Source organism: Heterocephalus glaber, unplaced genomic scaffold (assembly GCF_053883595.1).
Source record: "Heterocephalus glaber isolate CG9 unplaced genomic scaffold, H.glaber_assembly_v1.0 deba00001586, whole genome shotgun sequence".
Taxonomy (NCBI): Eukaryota; Metazoa; Chordata; class Mammalia; order Rodentia; family Bathyergidae; genus Heterocephalus; species Heterocephalus glaber.
Genome location: NW_028258364.1, coordinates 6,611,244 through 6,635,676, shown reverse-complemented (window position 1 = coordinate 6,635,676; position 24,433 = coordinate 6,611,244). Strand labels below are relative to the sequence as shown.

Genomic DNA, 24,433 nt, shown 5'->3' with positions numbered 1-24,433 from the left:
ATTATTATTTCTGTAAAAACTTTTGTATGATACATGAGTTCTTATTTTGCTGCCTCAAGTAATAATAACTACTAACATTTTTTAAATGAACCACTTGTACTTGCAATTGTGTCAGTTCATGCATGTCCTGTTTACTTTCCTCTCTCAATAGTTATGATTTTTTTTCCAAATATCTCCGAAATTAAGTGATATTCAATCTCAAAAGCACTGTGAGGCTTTAATGATACAATTTATGTTGTTTCCATTGTTTAACACATCTCTCTGTACAGGTGCTATAAAAATATACATTCTAGAGATCCTTAAAGCTTTTATAAACTAGAAGGTATCATACAGGTACCTATGAATGACTCAATTAGAAAAATAAAAAATAATTGCATTATATGTTGGATGTTAATATGAAATATATTTTGCTAAATTTCTAAAAGCTTGATGATATAACTCCAAGAATAACCAAGGACGTTGTTGATTTATTTGAATAGCTGCTCATGCAAATTAATCTTCAGAGTTGAATGTTCTTTCTGTTATTGTAGAATTTTTCTTCCACTACCACTGCAAACTGAGAAGTTTCTATCCTGTCAATGCAATGATTAAAAGCTGAGAGCTAATGATTTTGCCGGTTTCCAATAAAAATCATTTTGAACTGTAGAAAATAACAGATTCAAAATCCAGTAGGGAATTTATTTTGAATGTTTTTTGAAATAGGGAGACATTTTTCCTGAGGCTAGAGTAACAATGACAGATTTTTTTTCACATTTAGTATTATATTCAAAACTTGTTGATTATAGTCACATATTACAAATATCTCTTCTGGTGTATTTCACAGTACTTCCTCTTCCACTTCCCCTTGTCCCAAAATTCTTGTTTGATACAAGTAAATTTTTATGATGCTTAAAGGAAGCTTGGAAATCATCAGGTAAAAAATTGTGTAATCTACACAGTAATTTATTTGACATCTCTGAAATACAATTATCTTGTATTTGTACAATTTCTACAATTGTATTTGTACAATTATCTTCCTATGCCTGGAACTTTGAGTATGGTAATATCTGCTATAACTCATTAAAGTCACCTATCATTGTTAGAAAGTTATTATGGCTATATAACTACCAATCTACACATATCAATTACCATATGTTTGTTCTAATTCTATGAGGTTCGATATTCCTGGTTACATCAATCATTGTATCTGATGCCATTTCAAAATACAAAATATTTGACAAAGCAAATGGGAAATTTTATCCTTTGGTAATAGATTTTTTTGTTATCTGTGTTTGGTCTGAAAAAAATAATACCATAAAGTAGCTTCTGTTTTATGTCTTTATGAAATTGGTAACTAAAGAAATGACAAAAATTATAAAAAGAAAAAAAATTAATTATATATTAGTGGAAAATTATGAAACACTTTAAATGTTGTTCTTGAATATTATTTCAGGTATTCTAATAACATAAATTGTTTACAGAATTTAGTGGCAAATTCCTTTCATTCAGTGAATGTACTATTCACTTGGTCAGTCTCAGAGAAAAACAACTCACCATGTTTCTGTTGATTGTTACCGAATGCAGAAATAAAACTATAGTCTTTCAGATCCTGATTTTTTTCTATTAAAAATTAAGAGCAAGACTGGGGATTTAGCTCAGTGGCACTGCACCTGCCTCACAAGTGCAAGATCCTGAGTTCAATCCCGGGTACCGGGAAAAAAAGAAAAAAAATTAAGAGCATTTATTTGGCCAATTTTTCTTTATAAGAGATAATTTAATATTTTGGCCAATTATATTCCTTTTATAGGGAGAAATAAAATTTTAATCATGCATTTAAAAACTCTACGTACATAAATACTTTAAGACAGTTTTGAAGGCATTTATTTATTCAAAAATTCTTGATGCTTCTTACAAATGGAGGAAAAAACAATAAACCATTACTTCTTTACATTATGTCAAATTTTTTCAAAAATAAGGAAATTATGACTCATTTCTTTTTATGAAGAAAACTGTTTAATAAAGCTAATTCATAGAGAAATGTCATTTTTATTATGATAAATTTTATATAACTGATAATTATGTAATATGTGAATCTGCAATATTATACAGTATAATTCTGAAAAACCTTAGATAATAATATAAAACAGCATCTTTATATAGTCTCATATAATAAACTTCATAGATGACAGTATACTGAGATGTTGTAATACGAATGACAAAGAACTATGCTATCTTGAAATAAGTATTATCTTTGGATATTTATTTGTAGGAAAGGCTTCTACCTGTGTTCTTATGCTGTTTCTTCAATTAGGGCAAAAACACTTGGGAAAAAAAAGTAACTATTTTAAGTACTGTCCTGACATAGCATTAAAACTACAGAGGAAATATCAATGGAATTTTTATAGCAGTAGACTATTTTCTTTATTTTATTCTTTTAGTATTTTTAAAACAGCAATGTAGTTAATGTGAAGAAAAGAAAAATTTACTTTTAAGCCTGCTGAAATTCATAACAAGTCAAATAATTAATAACTATAATTTAATTAAATTTGTACTCTAATTGGTGTATTACTTGAAGGACTGATTTGATAGATATACAACAACAATAAAAATAGGTTGATATAAGATGAGATATCTTACCATTCCTGCTCTCCGGGCAATTACAGTGTGAAACTGTCCATCAGACACTTTCTTCATGGTAGTGAGTTTATATGTACCACTGCCTAAATTGTAAGAGAATCTTAATCTTTCTTCAGCAATTTCAAGGGCCAAAAACTCAGCCCGTTCCCCTGTCTGGTTGTCATAGTTGTACAGCAGTAGAGCATGACTTTTGATGGTTGCAAATTTTACATAAATATAGTTGTTATTGGGATCCAAGCTGGGAAATTCCATGTATGATAATTCCTCAAATCCATAACTGTTCAACTCACAGTGCTTCCCAAAGACACCTGAAGGTGGGAAAATTGACACATCAAATTAAGTGGTTTTATTAAGTTATTTTTATAAAAATATTTCAAGCTACAATCATGAATTATTACTTTAATATTTCTGTTATTCTCCAAAGAATATTGTCTAAACAAAAACTGGAATAGAATAAATTGATAGTCTTTAAACTATAGTCTATAGCAGATGATACATAAACTGATGAAGTTTTTTTCCCCCTTTGGCAAATTACAAGACTTATATAAATATGCTCCATTTTGAAAAATTAGGGATAGTGAAATACAGTATGTCTGAAGAGATTTTCTTTCTGGAAAATATTCAAAATAAATTTGTCAATCTTTGAAAGGTTTTAATATGCTGTGATTTTCAACCAAGATACTATCTTCATAATATAAAATTATTAAAAATAATTTCAATTCAGTTGAAGAAAGTAAATGTATTTACTTGGGCTTAAAAACATTTGTTATCTATATTCATGGTATTTTCAAAGGTCACAAAATTAGATAAGGAATCACTGCTTCCTGGGAAGAAAATAAACGTCTACTTTTTTATCACTTTCTCATTTTATGTACCCTTTAAGGAAGATTTATAGCAGGTTACATTAAAATAACTTTCCGAGTTTTTTTTTTCCTGAAATTCAACATTCCCATTTGCTTGTGCTGGTTCTTTTTCCAACTTGAAAAGTGAGTTTTATTGATGTTATAATGCTATGCCAAAATTCTTTTCCCACAAATATTAGTAGACTGTGTCAAATGATTGGAAAATTAACCCATGCCAATGCATCATGATTCTTATTAACTTTCAAAGGTTTCATTCCTAAATTTTGGCTTAATATGTCTTGTAAATGCATTGCATTTATAATCAGTGAATTGTTCAGCTAAAAGGAACCAATGCCACTGTTTTACAGAGTATTTAAAACTTGCTCCAGGTCACAAAACCATGGGAAATATAGACAAAACATGAAGCCAGATCTCCTAATCTAATGTACTTATTTTGACTGTATCACATTTTATATCCACTCTTTAAATTAAAATGGTTTAGAGGCGTCTATAAAACCTAGTGTCATTTATCTTGTCCTGTTTTGTGCAGCCAAAAATGATATTCATCATAAATGAATAGGATATATATATATAATTTATTTTGAAATTATGTATACTTTAACTGAAGTTAAAGAGAAGTCAAAAAGAAATATAGGACTGATGGATATTATGTGTAATATATTATATAGTATAAATTTATTTTATATATCTAGGTTTATTAAATTTATTATATAATAGTTACTTTTGTATATTTAATTGCATATGATTTCTATTTATATTACATTTATTTATATTAACTAGTTATTCTATTATATATACATTATTTCTATATGCACAAAGGGTAATTGTAGTGAAAGAATGAGTAGAGATAAATAATATATATTTAAATAGAAAGATTATTGAAGAAAAATTTGTACTATTTATTTCTTTAGGTTTCTACTGATCACATTTTTCACCTCTAAAATTGTAGTTAAAATTTCAATGGGATATTTGCATAAAGTATATAAATATTGAAAGGATCATTTACAAATTGGTACTATGTTTTCAAATACTAAAGTATTTACAGATTTTCTTCTCTTTTAAGGGGTTATTGGTCCTACCAAAAAATAGTTCCTTGTCTTTTATAAAAATAAAATTTAATGAAGTTCTTAAACTTGTCTTCCAAATAGAATGCCACAAAACAAATCTAAAGAATGTCAAGAGAAATTTTAAGTTACTCTAATAAAGGATGTACACGTATAATGTCCTTTACTAGAGTAAAATATATGACACTTACTAGTTTTAAACCATACACATATATACATATATATGAATTGTGTGCATATACAAGCATAACATACATTATATATATATATATATATATATATATATATATATATATATGAACTAAATATCCCATTCTTTTTTTTTTTTTTTTGGTACCAGTGATCGAACTCGGGTCCTTGTGCTTGCAAGGCAGGCGCTGGAACCACTGAGCTAAATCCCCAGCCCTGAACTAAATATCCCTAATAGAGTAATTTTTAAATGTAGGATATTTTTGTGTATGTGTGTGTATATATATATATGATATATTATATGTGTATATATATTATATATATATATATACACACACAATATACCTGTACAAAGGTGATTGAAATATATGGCAAATGTTTAAGTTTTTTTAAATGTAAAGATACATTGTCATTAACCTTCTTCAAAATACACCCCTTTGCTCTGAACACACTTAGTCTATCATTCTTGATTCTTTCTGAAGGAGCTCTAGTAGCCCTTTTCATGTGTGTCTTTTCAGGTGTGAAAGAAAATAAAGTGAACTCTACTAGTCTCATGCAAACATTATGGTGTGGCCTCACCCATTTTATTCACTGGATCTGTTGCCATGTGACATCTGGCTCTTCCCCAAAGTCAAAATGACCATGAAAAGTAAACATTTTGAACCCATTCAGGATACTGAGGCATCCACTGTAGCTGAGATAACGATGTTTACAAAAGAGGACTTGCAGAACTGCTCCAGAAAGTGGCAAGAACAATGGGATATGTGTGTTCATAAGGGAAGAGGAGCATTTTAAGGATGGTTAAAGGCAATATGTCTTTTATTGCAATACTTTCAAAACTTAAGCATGCATTGTATTTCAAATCATACTTCTGATAGTGTATTACAAATATAATAACAAAAGTATCCTAAGAAGTTATAATTGTACAGGCTAAATTGTCTTTGTTAACTCTGGTGAACTTTATATTTTTCCTAAAACACAATCTAAAAGAAAAATCTAAGGATCTAAAAAATGTTTAAAATCCAAACAGCAAATCTTTTACTGATGAAAAGGTAAACAGCGCAAATTTTTTTCCAGCTTCAAAATTATGGTTAAAATGTTGTTTTATAGGATGCATATGTTAACTACCTCTAGCTGTTTGTTTGAGGCATTCCATTTGCTATTTTTATTTGTATCTTTCACCCACACTGAATTTGAGAAGGAAAGTGCTTTTTTAATTTTAATTCAATCTTTGTATTCTCAAATTACGTGTTGGTGTTTCAATTTTTTTTTGTTTTCTTTTCTTTTCTAAGTGCTTACGTTGTTAGCTAACAATGTCTCAATTTAAATAGTGTTTTCTTGGTTTTACTAGAAGGAATAAGGGGGAGAAGTGTGCACTGCCAGCTACATGTCATCTGCAGACATTTAATTTAATTTAACTTAATTTAATTCTCTTTTCCCCAGGAATCTCTGGCAGGGTGAGAAGGTTCTTTCTGAACAAAGCATCTCTCCTCCATAGGCAATGGCAGTCTTATCAGCTACACTGCAACAATTTGCATATTTGGCATTAATTATCTCAAATCCTCATACTTTCTGTTGGAATGTAAAGGAATCCCCACAAATGTAAACACCTCTGTTCCATCATTTGAAAAATTATTTTCCACTTTCCACTCCAATTCCTGTTTCTTTCATTCCAAAACACAAGTTAAACCATGAAACCTGATTTGTGGTTATCTAGGGAAAAAAGCTGCCTCATTTAGCATTTTCAGAGACCACTGAAAGAAAAAATGTTTTAGGAGATCTATACTTAGGGTTAATTTTGACCTTGATATACCTTTTACTACTTCATGAGCATTACTGGTGAGACATTGAAAGAAATTTTATAAAAGAGGAGTGTGGTGATTATCATACTGGACTGGAAATAATAATGTATGCTAGTCATAACATTACCTTGAGATAATTTTGTTTCAATTTCTTTTCTTTTTTAAAAATTTTGGCCAAATCACTCAATTTCTGGGCCTCAGAATCATTGCTAAACACATGGTTCAAAGTTAGATGTCCTTGTATTTTGTTTCTCTTTATCATTCCTTTAATGTGCTATCTATCTATCTATTTATTTATTTATTTATTTTTGGTACTGGGGATCAAACTCAGGACCTTGCACTTGCTAGCTAGGCAGTGAAACCATTGAACTAAATCCCCGGCCCTAATATGCTTTATAAAAAAGCACAGAATATACAATCTTGGAATTGAAAAAGAATAATCTTACTACATTTTATAGTTAGTAGTAACTGAAGTTGAATTCTCTCAGAAGTGAAATCAAACTTCATTTCTCAGGTCCATTTAGCACAACAAAATACAGCAAAAAAGAATTTCTAAAAATTTCTTTATTATTTAAAGAAAGAAAAAGGGTCATCTGGGAGACGAATTCTAGATGGATTCTACATTGTGAGGTAAAGTAGCATTTAAATAAATGGGATAATCACAAACACACAAAGCCAAGTTAATGTAAAAGTTCTTTCAAAACTTGTTCTCTTATAGGGGTGGCGGTGTTGGTTCAGCTTTGGAAGATCCACCACCAAAAGTCATCATTTTAACAGAGGAAAGGAAAAAGCCATATGACCCTGTCAGTAGTTGCAGGAAAAGTATTGGACTAAATTCTACAGCTGTTCATGGTAATAGCTATCAGCAGACTAGAAGTAGAACAGAACCTTCTCAACAGATCAAAGACATGTACTCCATACTTCCAGCAAAAACGCCTTATATGAATGGAAAAGATGCAATGCTTTCTCCCTAAGGTGGGCAACAAGGGCACATATGCCTGCTCTTCATCTGTCCATTAAACTTTGAAACATAGGCCCAAACCAATATAGTCTGGCAATAAAAAGAAACAAATAGCAAAGAATTGGCAAGGTAGAAGTAAAATCTTTATATGCAGATGAAATGATCATCTACAGAGAAAATACTAAGAAATCTCTAGGAGCCCCTAGAACTTGTATTTGAATTTAGCAGGATTAGAAAACACAAGGTATATATAAAAATTCAGGTCTATGCATACTTGCTATAAATGAAGACTTGGCTATTGAAATTTAAAAGTTATGTAGGAGTACAAAGGACCTAGAAAAGTAAAAAGAAAAAAAAAGTGTTGGAAGACATTCAGTATCTAATTTTAAGACTTCCTCTAAAGCTACAGTAATCAAGGCAGTGTTGGTGTAAAGAATGACATATAGATCATTGGAATAAAACAGAGAATCTAGAAATAGAACCACACTTATATGGTCCGCTGAGTTTTGAAAGATTATTTAACATTAACATTTTATAGAACATAAACTCAATTCAAGAGCCGAGGAAGAGATAGTGTCTTCAGCAAACGACACTAGAACACCTGGTATCCGTGTATAAAAAATTAACCTCAACCCTTTATTTCCACACATAAAAATAACTTAAAAGGATCTATGAGCCTAAATATGAAAGACTAAAACCGTAAAACTTTAAGAAGAAATAAGAGAAAATGTTTATGAATTCAGGGTAGGCAAGAATTTCCTAGGATACAGAAAATATGATGTATTAAAGAAAAAAATTGATAAATGAGATTCCATCAAAATTTAGAACTCTAAATGACATCATTAAGAAAATGAAAAGTAGTCCTTAAACAGACCATATTTACAATGCATATAACCTATGACCAGAATATATAAAGAACTCTTACAGCTCATTAATAGACAATCCAATTAAAAAGTAGACACAAAAAGATGATAAATAGCCAGTACAGCACAAGGAAAGGTGTGCAACACTAGAATCAGAAAAATACTAATCAGTACAATAACAAGACTGAATTATACACTCATTAGGGAGATTAATTTATAAGTTTTAAAAGGACAAATGTCAGCTTAGGTGTGAACCAGTTAGGACCTTCTAATACTGCTAATGTGAATGTAAAATGATAAAACTATTTTGGAAAACAATATAGAAATTTCTTGTATTACTGTTAAGAACCAACAGTCCTTTCTACATACTGCAAGATCTGATTTCTAATAGTTTGTTGTATTAAACAAATTTCTATCTATGTTCATACTTTTTTCTTCTATTATCTTTATCCAGTTTTAGTATTAGCACAATGTTGATTTCCTAAAATGAGAGTAGAAGTGTTCCTTCTTTTTTCTGCTTTAAATGTTTGATATAATTTATCAGTTAAAATGTATATGAGCCTGTTGTTGTCATATAGGTAGGTTTACAAGCTAAGAATATACTTTCTTTAATAGGTGCTATTCAAATTTTATATTTCCTCCAGAGTTAGTTTCATTAATTTGTCTTCCAAGGTACTTCTTAGAAGTTATCACATTTATTTCAAAAAAGATTTTTGTAATATGATTTCTACATCCTTTTAAATTCTGTAAAATCTGTGGTAATGTCTCCTAGACCTTGATATTATAATTTTTTAAATATATAATTGATATTGTGTAAAAGGAAGAAAAGGTCTAAAGGAGCAGGGCAAGTGGGAGAGGTAGGGGAAAGGAAAGAAGGGAAAAGAAAAAATATGAGAAAAGGAAAAAAATAGAAACCAAGTCTTTGCAAATAGGGAAGGGTGAAGGGGGTGAAGGGAGGGCAGGGGAAGGGGAAAAAATAAGAACCAAGATATTCATGTAATAGTACAAGATCCCAATGATGTATGTAAATGTATTTTATACCTAAAATGTACTAATAAACTTAATTGGAAAAAAAAAATCCTTTCTCACAGTTCTAGGTTGGCCCAGTGCTGGTAAGATTGAGATTAAACTTGGAAACAATCCTTTAGTTAATCCAACTAAGGTGAATAAACATGTGTGTGTGCAAAGAAATTCTTCTTAACTTTCTTCCTCAGAGACCGTGTTAGTCTGAATTTTTATTAATCGCTCACTATTAACTAAAAAAAACCCTATCATGAAAATGCATATCTAGTTACTAAATCTTTCTAAAAAGTGATTAAAGTAATGAAAAAAGGAGCAAAACAAAAAACATTTGACTCTTTTAGAGATTTGAAATAGAGAATGATATAAATAGTGTTTAAAGGATTTTTACTGAATAAATTCTGGAATGAAAAGAAGGCATCAGAAGGAATATTTGAGAATAAATCATCTAGGAGCAGAACATTGATTTATATTGAGTAAATTATTTTTCTAATGATAATCAGAGCAATATATCCAAGAGGATTTCCCTATTTAAAAGTGTTCAATCTTTCAGATTTTATTTCACTGTAGCATTTCAAGACAATATTTTCTTAATCATACATGGTCATAAGAAAACAAAATTGCTAAATTTTAAGTCAAAGTAAAATAATATTTTATATCAACAAATCAGTTATACTTACCAAATGGACAATGGCAATAATATGAATCCACACCACTTTGGCAGGAACCACCATTAAAGCAAGGATTGCATTCACAATAATTGACTGAAGATTCACACATTTTCCCTAAAATATGTAAAACTTGTTTTAAAAAATATTACATATAAATATAGTAAAATAATCACTGTGCAATTACATGTAAAAATCTACCATGAGAGATTATATGTTAAGGAAAAGAAATATAAAAATATATTCCTTGACATTGAGATATACTGGAAGGATAGCTCAGAATTCAAAATCATATTTAATTATCTTATTGTAAAGATGTGCAGTATAATATTTAGGAAATAATTTACATAATCATCCTGGGGGAAATTCCATATACAGGGAAACAATACAGTGAACATAAAATACTTTCATTAAATTTATTTTTCTATGTGGATGTCCTTTCATCTTTTACCTTTCATAGATGGAGTTTGAAACTTTTATAGTATTCTTTTTACTCTATAGATTTCCTTAAGTCAGAATGCTCAAAGGTAAGAATTAACCTTATTTAGCTTGTCAAACTACAGTTCTTCCATTCTTAAGAAATCTCCCTTAACTTATACACACCTTTTGTAAAGCACAATAAGAAATAAGAGAACACATCAAATATTTTCAAATACTTATTAATATGTAATCTTGGGTACAGGTTATATAACTTTGTCATTTTTTTTTTCTGTAATGATAATACCTAAGCAGCAGATCTTTTATTATATAAAGATTTTCCTCATACATTATCACATTAAATCAAATCAACCAATACTGGCTGACTTAATGGCAGGCCAGGCATGATACGGATAGAGCATGGCACCAAAGAAAGCAGGGAAATGTCTTAACATGTTGCATCGTAATGGAGGGAATTAATCCATACAAAAGAAACATCTTTCACAAGTGAAAATGAAAAGCCTCTTAGAATCTAATATCATGCCTGAGAAACTTCGGCACAGACTAACTCAGGTCTTTTGCTCCCACTGTCAGGTTTCACAAAACTATGACCGAATATTTGATCACATGTTAGAGAAAACAAGGTAGAGTAGAAATCTTATTGTTTTCATGGTTTATTTTTAGTCTTAAATATGTTCTAATGTCACTGTTGTATCCTTCTCCATTATTTAAATTTTTAATATATTTGTAAAGATAATCTGTAGTTTTCCAATCCCCCAAACCAGTGAGATGTTATAGTATATAGTTCATTTACATTACTTGACTGGAAGTTTTCATTTATGGCAGTTTCTGTAAAGTTATTTTCCATTTCCTATCATGATTACACTAATGCATATTTTATATATCTCATGAAAGCATATATATTTTATATGCACAACTACATTTAATGTTAATCATGAGGTATTTTGTCATAGTAACTGCTTACACATAGTCATAGTTTCTGTTTAAGTCAGTTTTGTTTTTGTGGCTTGATTACGTAGCCACAATTGTACTGGTCTGAAATTATAAGTGTGAGTAAAGCCTTGTGACACTGCTAACTAAGCCTGTTTCTGTACATCATATAATCATAAACACGACATTTTTCCCTTTATAAATAAAATTGGTAACCTCCTTACAAGGCAAAATTCTGAGTAAAATAACTGAGAATACTTTTCTATTCTAAAGAGAGAGCTTAAAAATAAACAAGTTACTAATTTAGAGCCACAGAAATTAAGTTTTAGTATTGCAGCAATGTGTTACATTTCAGGAACAGGCCAGACAACTTTACTATAAACTCAGGCTTTATTTCACACCAGAGAGATGCTGTTTCATAGAATTCCCTCCCATGTTGTTTTCCAACTGGATGTGTGACAGACCAAGTTAGAGATGTGGATTTTGTTTCTTTAAAGAAAATCAGTATTGTCCAATAGAGAATAAATAAGACCTATTGGCAAAACTTTTTATTACATATTTACCATCAGGAAAATTATATCCCATTCCTTCCATCTTTGTTTCAGTGTAAGAAGATACACTTAGTACATATACTACTGGGCTAAATATGGTTTTACTTTCTTTTTTTTTCCGAAAAATTTTTTTAAAGTGGTGTTAAAAGTAGTATTTATTAAATATGTAGATTCATATACATTTATACTGTGACAGAATATTATAAAATTGTTAACCTTATTTCTTAAGGACTAGATTTAAGGAACCAAGAATTGCAAATTTTAGGGGTGTACTGTCATATACACTTAGTCAAATACACTCAGTCTGTTTTCTCTAACAAAACAAATGAAGAATATAAAAACTCACTGATTTTATAAAGCTCCTCAACTCTATCTTTTTCAAATTTGGCTTAGAAATGCTACTTTTAAAATTTCTGTATAAACAGTAATAAGTAAATATACATGTTTTTACATATAATTTACATAAGTCAGCTATTTCATTTACCCATTACAAAATTAGATTTTTTTTACAAAGACATCTGAGCTTAATTTAAATATAAAATATAGGCTACTGTAGTTAGTTCAAAGAGAGGGCTGGAAAAATATCCTAATATAAATAAGCCTATTTCCTGAATTTAAAAACATAGTTATTTTAGACACGGAAGAAATTAAAACTAATACAGTATTAGTTTTGAGAATGATTTTATTTAAAAACTTAAATTTTCAATATAATATGATTTTTAAAATGTACAATAATAGAAATAAAAATTGGTCAGAAAAAACAAACTTAACCTTTTATTTAACATTTTGATTGAAAGAAATTTTCTTATTTTTCTTAGGAGATAATCAAAATGCATAAAACACTTTCTAGGAATTAAATAAAGGAAAATGTATTGAATTTGGAAAATAGTCTTTGTTGTTATAGTATGGAAACTATTCACCATTCATAAATGTAGCATTTCTCCAATTCGTGAGTAAAAAATTATTTTACAATTTCAAAGATATTGCCATGCTAATTAGATCGAAAGACACACTTTGAAAACTTAAAGTTTTAGTTTAAATTATTCCTGAAAAAGATTTTTTTCTTCCTTTGTAAGAGAGAACAATGGCATATTTTTACTTAGAATCAAAAGAAAAACTTTGAATACGTATTTCTCATGTTTGGAATGTACATGCTCTACTGGTCAATTAGAAATGAACAGTAAATTCTGTATTGTCCTCTACAGCTCTGTCTCCTACAACTGTACTGTTACTGGCATAGTGATGATCAGGGGATGCAGCAGTCTGAATGACTCTAACATGCTCCTGGTATAATAACCAATGTGTTAGAGCACTGTGAAGTAAAGTCTTGGATCATTAACTTAATTAATGCTGCAAGTCAATTAACAATACTCGCCAGTGCCTTGAGGCTTGGAAGTGCACTGACAGCACTTACACAGAGAAATGCAACCAGGCCTTATGAACACAAGGAGCTCTTTTTATCTTAAAATCTGTTTACGTGCACAGCAGTTATTTATAAGAATAAATTGGTCTAACTGCTTTAACATCCATCAATTAATTCTGTTGACATGCACTAGTTTTTGTAGATAGAAGGAAATGTGCTTTAGGATGTAAAACTCTTAGCACATAAGAATGGCAATTGCTGAAAATGAAAATAAGTGCATGATACTGAGGCCAGTGTATCTACAGAAGGGCTAAGATTATAGATTAAATTTATGAAAGAAATTTACCCTGATCTTGTTCCAGGGCAAAAGGTGTGATAATGTGTTGAACATAAACTGAATCTACTGCGAATGCCTATGGTATTTCCAACAAGGATGTATATTCAAGTTTCACTTGTCCAAAAACATATTTTTATGTTAGATTTTAAAGAACAAAACTAAATTCCCGTCTACTAAATTTGAATACCTCTTAAAGATATGATTTTTCATATCCTTTAGTTCATATTGCCTCCTACTTACTAGCTTAGATAGTATGTATACCAGATGACCATACGTGCTACGTTTGCTTCTTTTGTGTTTTATGCATTGGGAAGAAGGGGGAACATGGGTAACTACCAAAGTCCATTTTGTAATTAGTATAATTATTAACAAATATTCTACGATAAATATATGCTATTTATTTTGAATCTTTGTGCTCATTAGATTTTAAAAATTATTTTTGGCAAAAAGCATCTATTTTAGGCAGGGGTGGTAGCACACAAACTGTAATCCTACCACTGTGGGAGAGTAAGGCAGTGGCTTTTCTGGGACACTCTATAAATGTTTCCCATTATTGTAAGAGGCCCTATCAAGACAGCTCACCCAAGTATGCTATTTCATAGCATTATGGTTTTGTATACCAAATCAGAGGTAGCCAGTAAGAAGAGCAAAATAAGTCCCCATTTTTTACCTTTGTATTATAAAGCATGCACAAATATAAGACCATATGAGACACTCCATAATATTCATGATGAGCCTACTTACAAATACATGCCCATTTTCTGCAGGAGTAAGAAGCACTCAAGTCACTAGAAATCCAAGATATTGATTCCTATATAAGGTAATACACACACCACTTAAGGTAAACTGCCTAATCTCACTCTTGGAAATAAAAACATCAAAACAAAAATTAAGCCTTTTATCTTCTCTTACACGAGCCACTATTCTATATATCAATGATAACTGTAGTTCATATTTATTCACCTAATATCCTTTGGACACTTTGATTTTTTTCTTGTCCCCAAACACTTATATATAACTGTAGCGATTTTTCAAAAACTGACTTTTAGTTATTCCTTCCATCTTTATAAAGGAAAATATTTGCCAAGTTTTTCAGGAAAAGTACCTGCAAAGCCTGTATATAACCTTTTATAGATGGAAAAAATCACTACTTATACTGTCAAATGACATAAAAGTAAGGAACAGATGAATCTCATCCTCCCCTGAAATAGAGGGACATATTGGAGAACACAGGAAACTTCAATGGAAATAAACTCCTGGCATTATTCCAAATAGCACATCTCAAATGCATCCAGATGTGTGAAAGTGAAAGGAAAGATTAAATGGGCTAGGAGCTAATTATATTATAATAGGTCCAGATTTAGAAATAAACTCTACCTACATGCTGAATTTTATAACACCACCCTTTCCTATCAAGTCCTCAACATCAGGGATGTGCTGCAGACAGTGATAACTTGCGTGCTGGAAGACACAAACTGAGGATATTATAGACTATTCTTTTACTTTCTTATTAGTGTTCTACTAAATGCAAGACATTTTCCTTTGTATAGGAAGAGAAGTACTAATTTATACTTTCAGGTTGATGTTTTCTTTTAGAATCTCCTGGAATTCTGAAGTGTGAATAATATTAAATATATATATATTTTTTATACTGGGGATCAAACTCAGGTCCTTGTGCTTGCGCAGCAGGCGGCAAAACCACTGAGCTAAATACCCGGCCAATATTAAATAGATTTTATTTATTTATATGATTCATTTTTATTTTAATGTAATAAAAGTAGATATTAAAGAAAACACAAAAACATTTCTATGAAAAAATAAAATTTCATGACAAATAATTAAAAAGTAACAATGGTAGGTACACTGTGTGTCATGATCTTAAAAGAATATATTCTCACTTGCTAATCTCTCAACTCATCTCCTAAGAAAACTATACCTTTTTCTACATGCACTGAAAACTGAGTAATTATTAATATTCATTAAATACTGTGAAAATCTAGAAATTAATTTTTCATGCATTTAATGCTAAAAAGCATTAATCTTTTTAATATAATTAATATAGTTAATCCCTTTAGTGATATGAGTTAAATTATAAGAAATTTTCTTAATATTGAAACATAAATTGTAATGGAACATATCACAATGTAAGTGTTTTTTAACTTTTCCTTTGCATTTTTTCTGGTAACTAAGAAAACATCAGAAACATGTTATAAAAACAAATTCAAGTTCTCTAAATCATTCATTCACTTTAAAGTACAGTTTGTTATCCCATATTTATTATGTATATGGTCCTATAGTCATACTGGAAAATAAAGTTTAAAAAGTAAATATTTAAGGTCTAAATTTGTGATATGATTGTAATTTATATACTTTCATATCTTTTCTGTCCCATAATTTTCATTTTCACAAGTACCTGCCTCCTTATAAGATGTTCTCCAAGCAAAATCCTTGTTCCACTAATACTCATTCTCTGTAATTGGTAGCATAAAGTTTCTCAGTTTACATCAATTCATAAGCCTCTTACTCTATTAATATTTGACACTATTTCTAGTACCACACAAAATCTACACTGGTGTTTGTGTGTGTGCGTGTGTGTGTGTTTGTGTAAGATTTGGCAAGGGGAGTATAGAAGCCTCAGTTGAAATTCCATAAACTAACACTATTGATAAAATGCAAGAGAAAATCTAAAAAACTCAGGTGGCCAAAAGAGAAGTAAATATATACAGGCCTTAATGAAGCATGGCTTCACTAAGGAGCTAGAGTTTAATCAATGCTAACAGAAGGAATATCCACCCATTACCCAATCTCCTTCTTTCTTTTCTCTCTGCATTCTTCTCAGACACTACTAGTCACTAATATGCTTCCAGATGGACTTTTTTGAGCTTCCACATAAGAAAGAGAACATGCGGTATTTGCCTTCTGTGTCTGGTTTATTTCACTTAATATAATGTCCTGCAGTATCCCATAAATATTTAAAATTATTACATGTTCATGAAAAATAAAAAGAGTACAGTCTATCTAGTATAAGCATTTTTAAACATTCACTCTATGAGGCACACATATACATAAGCACGGATTTTGTCTTAGGGCTATCATGTCAGACTAGCTCTAGAATTTAGTGTATTAGCTCCATCTTCCCTGGCCAGCTAGCAGGTAGAGACTAGCTGCAAAGAATAAGTCAGGGTGATTCTTTGGGGATTATCTTCACAAAGACCATTAGACAAATACATAAATTTAAATGAAACATTCCTAAGAGTATGGATTAATGTTGGTCGTGGTACTTTCTGTCTCACTGTTTCTTGCAAAATAAAAGAAAGAAAACTATCAGGCTTTATCTGCTCTGTTTACTACAAGTGTTTTCATATAGAATTTAAAATAATACATTACAGAATTTCAAAAAATGTAAGATTCATATTAATCATTCTCTTTTATGTTTGTTTATGACATCTGTGATCATTTGGAGACAGAAGTAACATGAGGGGGGTGTACTTAGCATTATTACATAACTTTAAGGGAGCTTTTTGAGACAAAAAGATCATTATGTAGTCTTTGGTATCTCTGGCTCTAGGGTTAGGGCCAGCAACACATAGGCTTAATTTCCTATAATGTAAAATAGACATCTTTAATAATACTTCTCATTGGCCGATATCATCTACTGACAGCATCCTTCCTGTCTTTCTGTATTGCAGAGCTAGAGGTCTGTAAACTACTTTTCCTAGACTCCTTACCAGCACAGCATGGCTTTATATATTCTGCCAATGACAGAGACCAGACAAAATTGCCCACTGCAGCAAGGTGGTCTGCAGTGGCTGCGTCAGTCCCTGCATGTCTTTACTGTTGACATCCCTGAACCTCAGCCAGGGTGAAGGTTCGGTAAGTGATTTCTTTTTATTTCAAATACCTTCTTGCCTGAAAGACTTAGTCTAGTTTCAAGTCCTGACTAGCCTTTGACAAGAACACTCTCTCCAGGGCTTATTCTGAGGAAAAATTAGAAAATGAGAAAAAAGCTCTTAACAGATATGAAGAACTCACCAAAACACTCTATACCAAGTACAAATGAGAGAGTGATGAAGTGCAATATGAACATGAAGGCCAGAGGCTCTGGACTCAAACTCATAATCAAAACTCAAGGAGGACACTTTTCATGCTCCCACTGCAAGTGAATTATTTAATCTCCTCTAATCTTTCTAACATCCAGGTGTTGTTTTTTTTTTTTGCTTTTGTTTTTGAAATGTGAATGATGATCATATCTAGCTCACAAAGTTGTAGGAATTACATATAATAAAGTCTATAGGACAAGGAGATTTAAGCAGTGTTCAACATAGCCATTAAATAGATGTTAATATTTTATGATGAAAATCATGGCATTCCTAAAAGTCTCACCTGTCACATTTTAAACACTATATGTGTACATTTAAATATGAGAAGACAAAGAAAGAAAAAGCTAGAGAGAAGTAACATGCCCATTCATGAAGTAAGCTACATTTATGTCGAAATCAGCCTATGTTGCCTTCACTTGCAATACTGGTACTTTCTCTGTCCCCCACCAATATAAAATTCATATGCTTTTTTCATTCTGGTACTAATAGAAATAGACTCTAAATTTAAGTGTCAACAAGTGCCTATATTAAAATAAGACAAAGAAATATTTTATTTTTGAATTTTCAGCCAAGGAGACAATTTTTAGGATGAGTGGGAATGAAGAAAGTTTTCTAGGAATCTTAAACTCACAGTACTGATAAAGCATTACTATTCATGATCCTAAAGATACATTTCTATTAACATTTAAGGTATCTTAGGCTATTCAGCCCCTATGTCTTTTTAGTAATTCTGTGGCATGTTTTTATTGCTACCACTATACTAATGATACTAGTTAACAGTGCCGGTTATTGTATGCTAGACAATGTTCTAGTTATTTTCAAACATATTTATTTATTTAACAGTCCTCAAACATAAGTAATTATGATTATTTTAACTATATATTCTGTTATAGATGGGGAAATTAAGGGTCGACAAGGTTAGGTGACTTCCCAAAAGCTAAAGCTAAATCAAATTCTATCAGATCTCTGTTCTTTCCATTACACATGCTTGCTGTCCCTTTTCTTCATTTATATTTCAGGGACATTACTTTTCTAAAAGGAAAGTCTGTATGCTCTGCTTCAGTTTTTCCAACCATGCTTTATATTAACAATTTTCCAAACATAAAACAATAAGTATACACATGATGAGCACCTTTAAAGTATACTACCAAAATGCATTTTTCTTTTTTAAAAATCTCATAAAATTTTATTCTATGAAACACCTACAAAAACACTATAAAAACCTGTCTTGGCTTTGGCTATTTTATAGCACTTTAAGTTTAACATTTCAGACCAATACAATATAATATAAATGTTCTAAAAATATGTAGTGCAATGTATAGGAGAGAATTTAACTCTCAGATTTGTAAACAGAATAATTATTATTCAAATTTGAAGGAACACCAAGCACTGATCAGCTAGTAAACAGATGGAAGATTGTTAAATATAAATGAAAGAAAACAGAGAGATATTTCTATAATGAATATCATATCTTATTATGATGTTAAAGACTAGTCGAACAAATTTACCAGTAAATGTTTAATCTTTCTTCTGAAATGTCAAGGTAAACTGTGGCTCCTTTTTTTTTTCCTGGCTTACCTGAGAAATCAGCCTATTATGTTTTCTACCCAACTACTAAAAATAAGCCATTTTAATCTTAATCTTAAAGCATGCCTTTTCTGTAGTCTCTTCACAGTATGGAACACATGAATGATTATGACTGGCAAGATCATAAAATGAGGATGATAATGTAAAAGAATCAACACCAATAATTGGTAACAGTTATTTAGGACATAAAATGCTCCAGGTCTTAGGTTTTATACGAACCACGTACTTTAAAATTTATCATATGCTTTTAGGAAAACATTTTTTTAAATTCTTATAAGAGACAATGAGCAGACTAAGAGTTTAAACTCTGGAATTAACTGTGTAGACTTCAATCATGACACTATTACAAATTAACTGGATCACTGTCAAAAACTTATGTAACTTCTCTCTAGTTCAATTTTCTTGTTTGTAATAACTAGAAAATATCCTTACCTTACAGGTTTCTAGCAAGAAGTAAATATAGTACACATATATAAAGTGATCAAAATATTTTTCAACTAATATTGAAGTTTTAAAAGTATATGTTATGATTATGTTTACTGATAAAAAGACATTTAAAGTGACAAATTTCTTTACTTTCTACTATACACGACATGGCTAATGTTTTAGGAAAACAAAGTAAAATATTGTCATACCTGTGTATCCAGTTTTGCAAACACAGTTGAAGCCTCCTGGAAAATTATGGCAGACAGCCCCATTCTTGCAAGGACTGGGCAGGCACTCATTGATATCTCTCTCACAGGCCCTCCCTGTGAAGCCTTCTGGGCAGCTGCATGAAAACCCTCCCACTAAATTGTGACAGGTCCCACCATTGTGGCAAGGGGTTGGAAGGCATTCATCTATATCTATTTCACACCAGCTGCCAGCATAACCTGGTAGACACTTGCATAAGAAAGGGTGCAGAGGTTCATTTGCCACGATGATAACAGGGAGACTCTCGTGGCTTTTCAGTGTGGAGCCCACAGCCAGTCTTCTAATACAGCTCCCTCCATTCTGGCAGGGACCGTGAACACAGGAGTCATGGTCCACAGATTCCACCTTTACTCCACTCTGCCGGAAAATGATCTCTTTGATACTTTCAAAGAAGGTGGCTACACCACTGGGATTCACATATTGATTATTATTTCTCCTCACAGCTGCCAAAAGAAATGTTTTATTATTCTCTTCATAGGCACCATAGAGTTGCACAGCAGTCCCTAAGCCTGTTAGCTGAGAGCTGGCAATGCGTAAGAAATGAAGGTAGTGGTTAGTCAAGAAGTCCTTTACTGTTGGTACACTGACTCGAAGCAAGATACTGTTATCCACTGTAGCATTAGAAAATCCAGCAAAGAAAACTCGGATGTTGCTTGTGACTGTGCTGTGAACTCCATCATTGCTAAGGACAGTCAGATCAAATGTGCCATCTGTGGACCGTGCCTGGGAATTTAAATCACAGGTGCCTCCTGGAATACTGAAGAGGCTTGTCACTCCGGATGTGAGGGAACAGTGGAAACTGTCTAACACATCTGGATCCTGTGGCTTCACGGAGCCTAAAATTCCACCAGGGAACAAGTTGCCATAATAGTTAACAAATATCTCCACTGTCCGAGACTGAGAAGGATTGTCATTTTGGTCTATAACTGTGATGTGCACTGTTCCTGTGGAAGACATCTGAGGGACACCAGAATCCCTAGTAACCACAGACAGGTAGAAGTCTGCAATCTGCTCTCTGTCAATCTCTCTGGTTGTGCTCAGAACTCCAGCAGTGTTGAGACTAAAATAATTGGTGGCAGGACCTGTGCTTAGCAGGTAATAGGTAAAGGGGCCTTGATTAGGAGGAGGTCAGGATCAGTGGACTGAAGGGTCATTACTGGAGTCCCTGGTCGTTTGTTTTCCATAACTTCTCCTTCACTGACAGTCAACATGGGCCCATTATCATTTATGTCTTCTAAGGTGACTAATAAGGAGGCACTTCCTGTTGCAGAGGGGATTCCTGAATCAACAGCCAAAACCGTGAGATTATAGATAGGTAGGGTTTCTCGATCTAATTCAGCAGTAACAGTGATTTGTCCTGTCTGTGGATTAACGGAAAAGGCACCATTTTCATTCCCTGATCCGATGAAATAAGAAAACCTGCTCCAGCTCGGGATGGAGTCGGAGTCAAAGGCACTGACAAAGGTCACATGAGTTCCTATTGGCACCCCTTCACTGATCTGGACGTTGTAGATATTTAGACTAAATACAGGTGGGTCGTTGGCATCAAGCACAGTGACATTTACAGTGACTTCGTCTATATCAGCACCCCTAATGCTGCCAAAATTCTTGGCCAATACTTTCAAAGATACCCGTTCTTCTTTTTCTCTATCAAGAAGCCCAGAAACATAAATTTGTCCAGTCTTCTTATTGATCTGGAAACCTTTCTTTCGACTATTACCAAAAATTAAATAGTGTACCTCCCCATCAGTGCCCATATCACGGTCACTGGCAAACACTTCTCCAACTATGGTACCTTTAGGAGCTGCTTCTGAGATTTCAAAATAGTAAAGTTTGGAAACAAAACGAGGCACATATTCATTTGTTCCTTTTAATTGTATATTAACAGTGGCAAAGCTACACCTTTCTTCATCAGGCACATTGAAGGCTTTCACAATAAGATGGTAGCTCTGCTTGGTTTCAAAGTCTAAGAAGCCTTGGGTGGTAATGACTCCTGTGTTGGGGTCAATGACAAAGAGGTCACTGTCTGATGACTGAACAGTATATGCAATCACAGCATTGGTTCCAGAGTCATTATCTGTTGCATTTAGGTGGATAACTGTTGTCCCACTTGGAGCATTTTCCAAAACAGTAGGGAAATATTCATCAGGAACAAATACTGGAGAATTGTCATTCACATCAATCACAGTTATAGTCACACTGCAGTAACCAGTTCTTGCAACCCATCCTCCATCTGTTGCACTAATAGTTATTTCATGCTTCTGGCATAGCTCATAATCAAGAGCTTTGGCTAATGTTAATACACCTGTGGAGGAATTGATTGCAAAAATGCCTTCTTCATTTCCTGCAGAAATGGTGTATGTAATCAAGCCATTCATAGCTGCATCTCGATCTCTGGCAGAAACAGTTCTAACTATGGCCCCAATACTGTGGCTTTCAGGGATGGTTGTACTCATGTGGCTTTGAGAAAATTCAGGTGTGTGGTAGTTTTCCTCAGTGACAGTTATTTGAACAGTTGCTTGGGAAGAAAGTGGAGGGTTTCCTTTATCCTGTGCCGTGACTGTGATCAGAAAGTTTTGATTCAAGTCAGAAATCAAGGAAGATGCTACAGAAATCCATCCAGTATCATTGTCCAATTTAAATTTCCCTAAATAATTTTCATTAGAAATGAAATATTCCAGTTCAGAATTCAATCCAAAGTCTTTATCATCTACTGCAGTCACTTTGATTAGCTTCGTACCAACTTTAACATTTTTGGTGACTGGGGTGAAATATTTATCTCTAAGAAACTGAGGTGCATTGTCATTACTGTCAACTATGTTGATAGTAACAGTTGTCTCACTAAGTAAAGAAGGATTACCTCGATCTGAAGATGTCACTATGAAACTATGCCTGTTAATGTTCACATTGCTGAAGCCACTGACATTCTGGTATTTTAAGGCCTGCTTGTTGAAAATCTCTCCAGTTGTGGCATTAATCCTGAAATATTCTGACTGAGATTTTATAAAATAAAATATTTGCCCATTTGATCCCTCATCAGGATCTGTTGCATATACCTGAGTCACTTTGGAGCCAATATCAGTAAGCTCAGGGCAGTCTAAATAATAGGAGGGTCTGCTAAATCTTGGGGCATTGTCATTGATATCTGTCACAAATATTGTGACATCTGTACTTACAGTCCATCCAGAATCATGCGCAGAAACTCGGATTCGATAACGGTCTGTATCTTCTCTGTTCAAAGGTCTACTAATGATGATATCTCCTGTGCTGGGGTTAATTGTAAATGGAAGACTCATGTCTGTTATCGAATATCTGCTAATTGCATTTGTACCAATGTCTTCATCAGAAGTAGTGACACGTGTAACAATGTATCCTAAAGGGGAATTTTCAGGAACATGGGCACTAAATATTTGAGAAAATCTAGGGGCGTTATCATTTTCATCTAAAATGTTAATAATGACTTTTACTGAGGTACTTTGAGAAGGAGAACCTTTGTCTGAAGATTTTACGGTAAGCATATAATGAGATACTTTTTCTCTGTCTAATGGTCGAATGCTTCTAATTTCACCAGTGGCATGATTGATACTGAAACTGTTTTCTTTGTTGCCATGGACAATTTCATAATCCAGTTGTCCATTTGGTCCACTGTCCTTGTCCATTGCAGAAACAGTAAGTATTTTCCTAGGAGAAAGGTTTTCTAATATTTCTGATACAAATGGATCTTCTTTAAAAATTGGGGAATTGTCATTGACATCTAATACTGTTATGTCAAGTTTTTCATAAGAAGAGAAAGGAGGGAAGCCTCCATCTCTGGCCTCTATCCACACAAGATACTTTTGTATCTTTTCAAAATCCAAAGGTTGACTAATAGACACTTGTCCTGTTAATTGATCCATTTGAAAAGTATTCCCAAGATTCCCACTTGCAATATAATAGGACAAAGCTTCTCCTCTCAAAGAGGATCCTGTAATGGTGGTGACAAGAGTGCCTACTGGTTGGTTTTCAGGAAACATGAATGTTTGTTCTTTGGCTCTGACTTTAGGAAAATCTGCCTTGTTCACAAATCTCACAGTTACTGTTGTAGAATCTGTTTTTGGAATTGAACCACCATCTTTCACATGGACAGAAAATGTCACTTCTGAAGCTCCACTGAGTGGCCCCGCTGCCATGATTGCTCCCCTCAAGGGATCAATGCGAAATTTTTCAGAGTTTCTACCCGAAAGAGAGTAATGCAGTTCAGAATTGGGTCCAATATCAGCATCTGTAACTGTAACTGCGAAGACAAACGAACCTATAAAAAGAGGGAGTTTACAGTTATAATCCCATAGAAACAAAATAAAATATTCATAGTAGATTAATGTATTAGAAATCTATATTGCCTCATGATG

At 32.3% G+C, this 24,433-nt stretch overlaps 1 protein-coding gene across 1 annotated transcript in view; it reads right to left on the bottom strand.

The window, feature by feature from the left end:
- Positions 1-24,433, bottom strand: part of Fat4 (FAT atypical cadherin 4) — a 192,264-nt gene that overhangs the window by 17,787 nt on the left and 150,044 nt on the right. Inside the window, 4 exon segments of the mRNA XM_004854950.3 lie at positions 2,617-2,924; positions 10,059-10,163; positions 19,988-21,172; positions 21,175-24,336. Of these exon segments, the coding sequence (XP_004855007.2) occupies positions 2,617-2,924; positions 10,059-10,163; positions 19,988-21,172; positions 21,175-24,336 (4,760 nt within the window).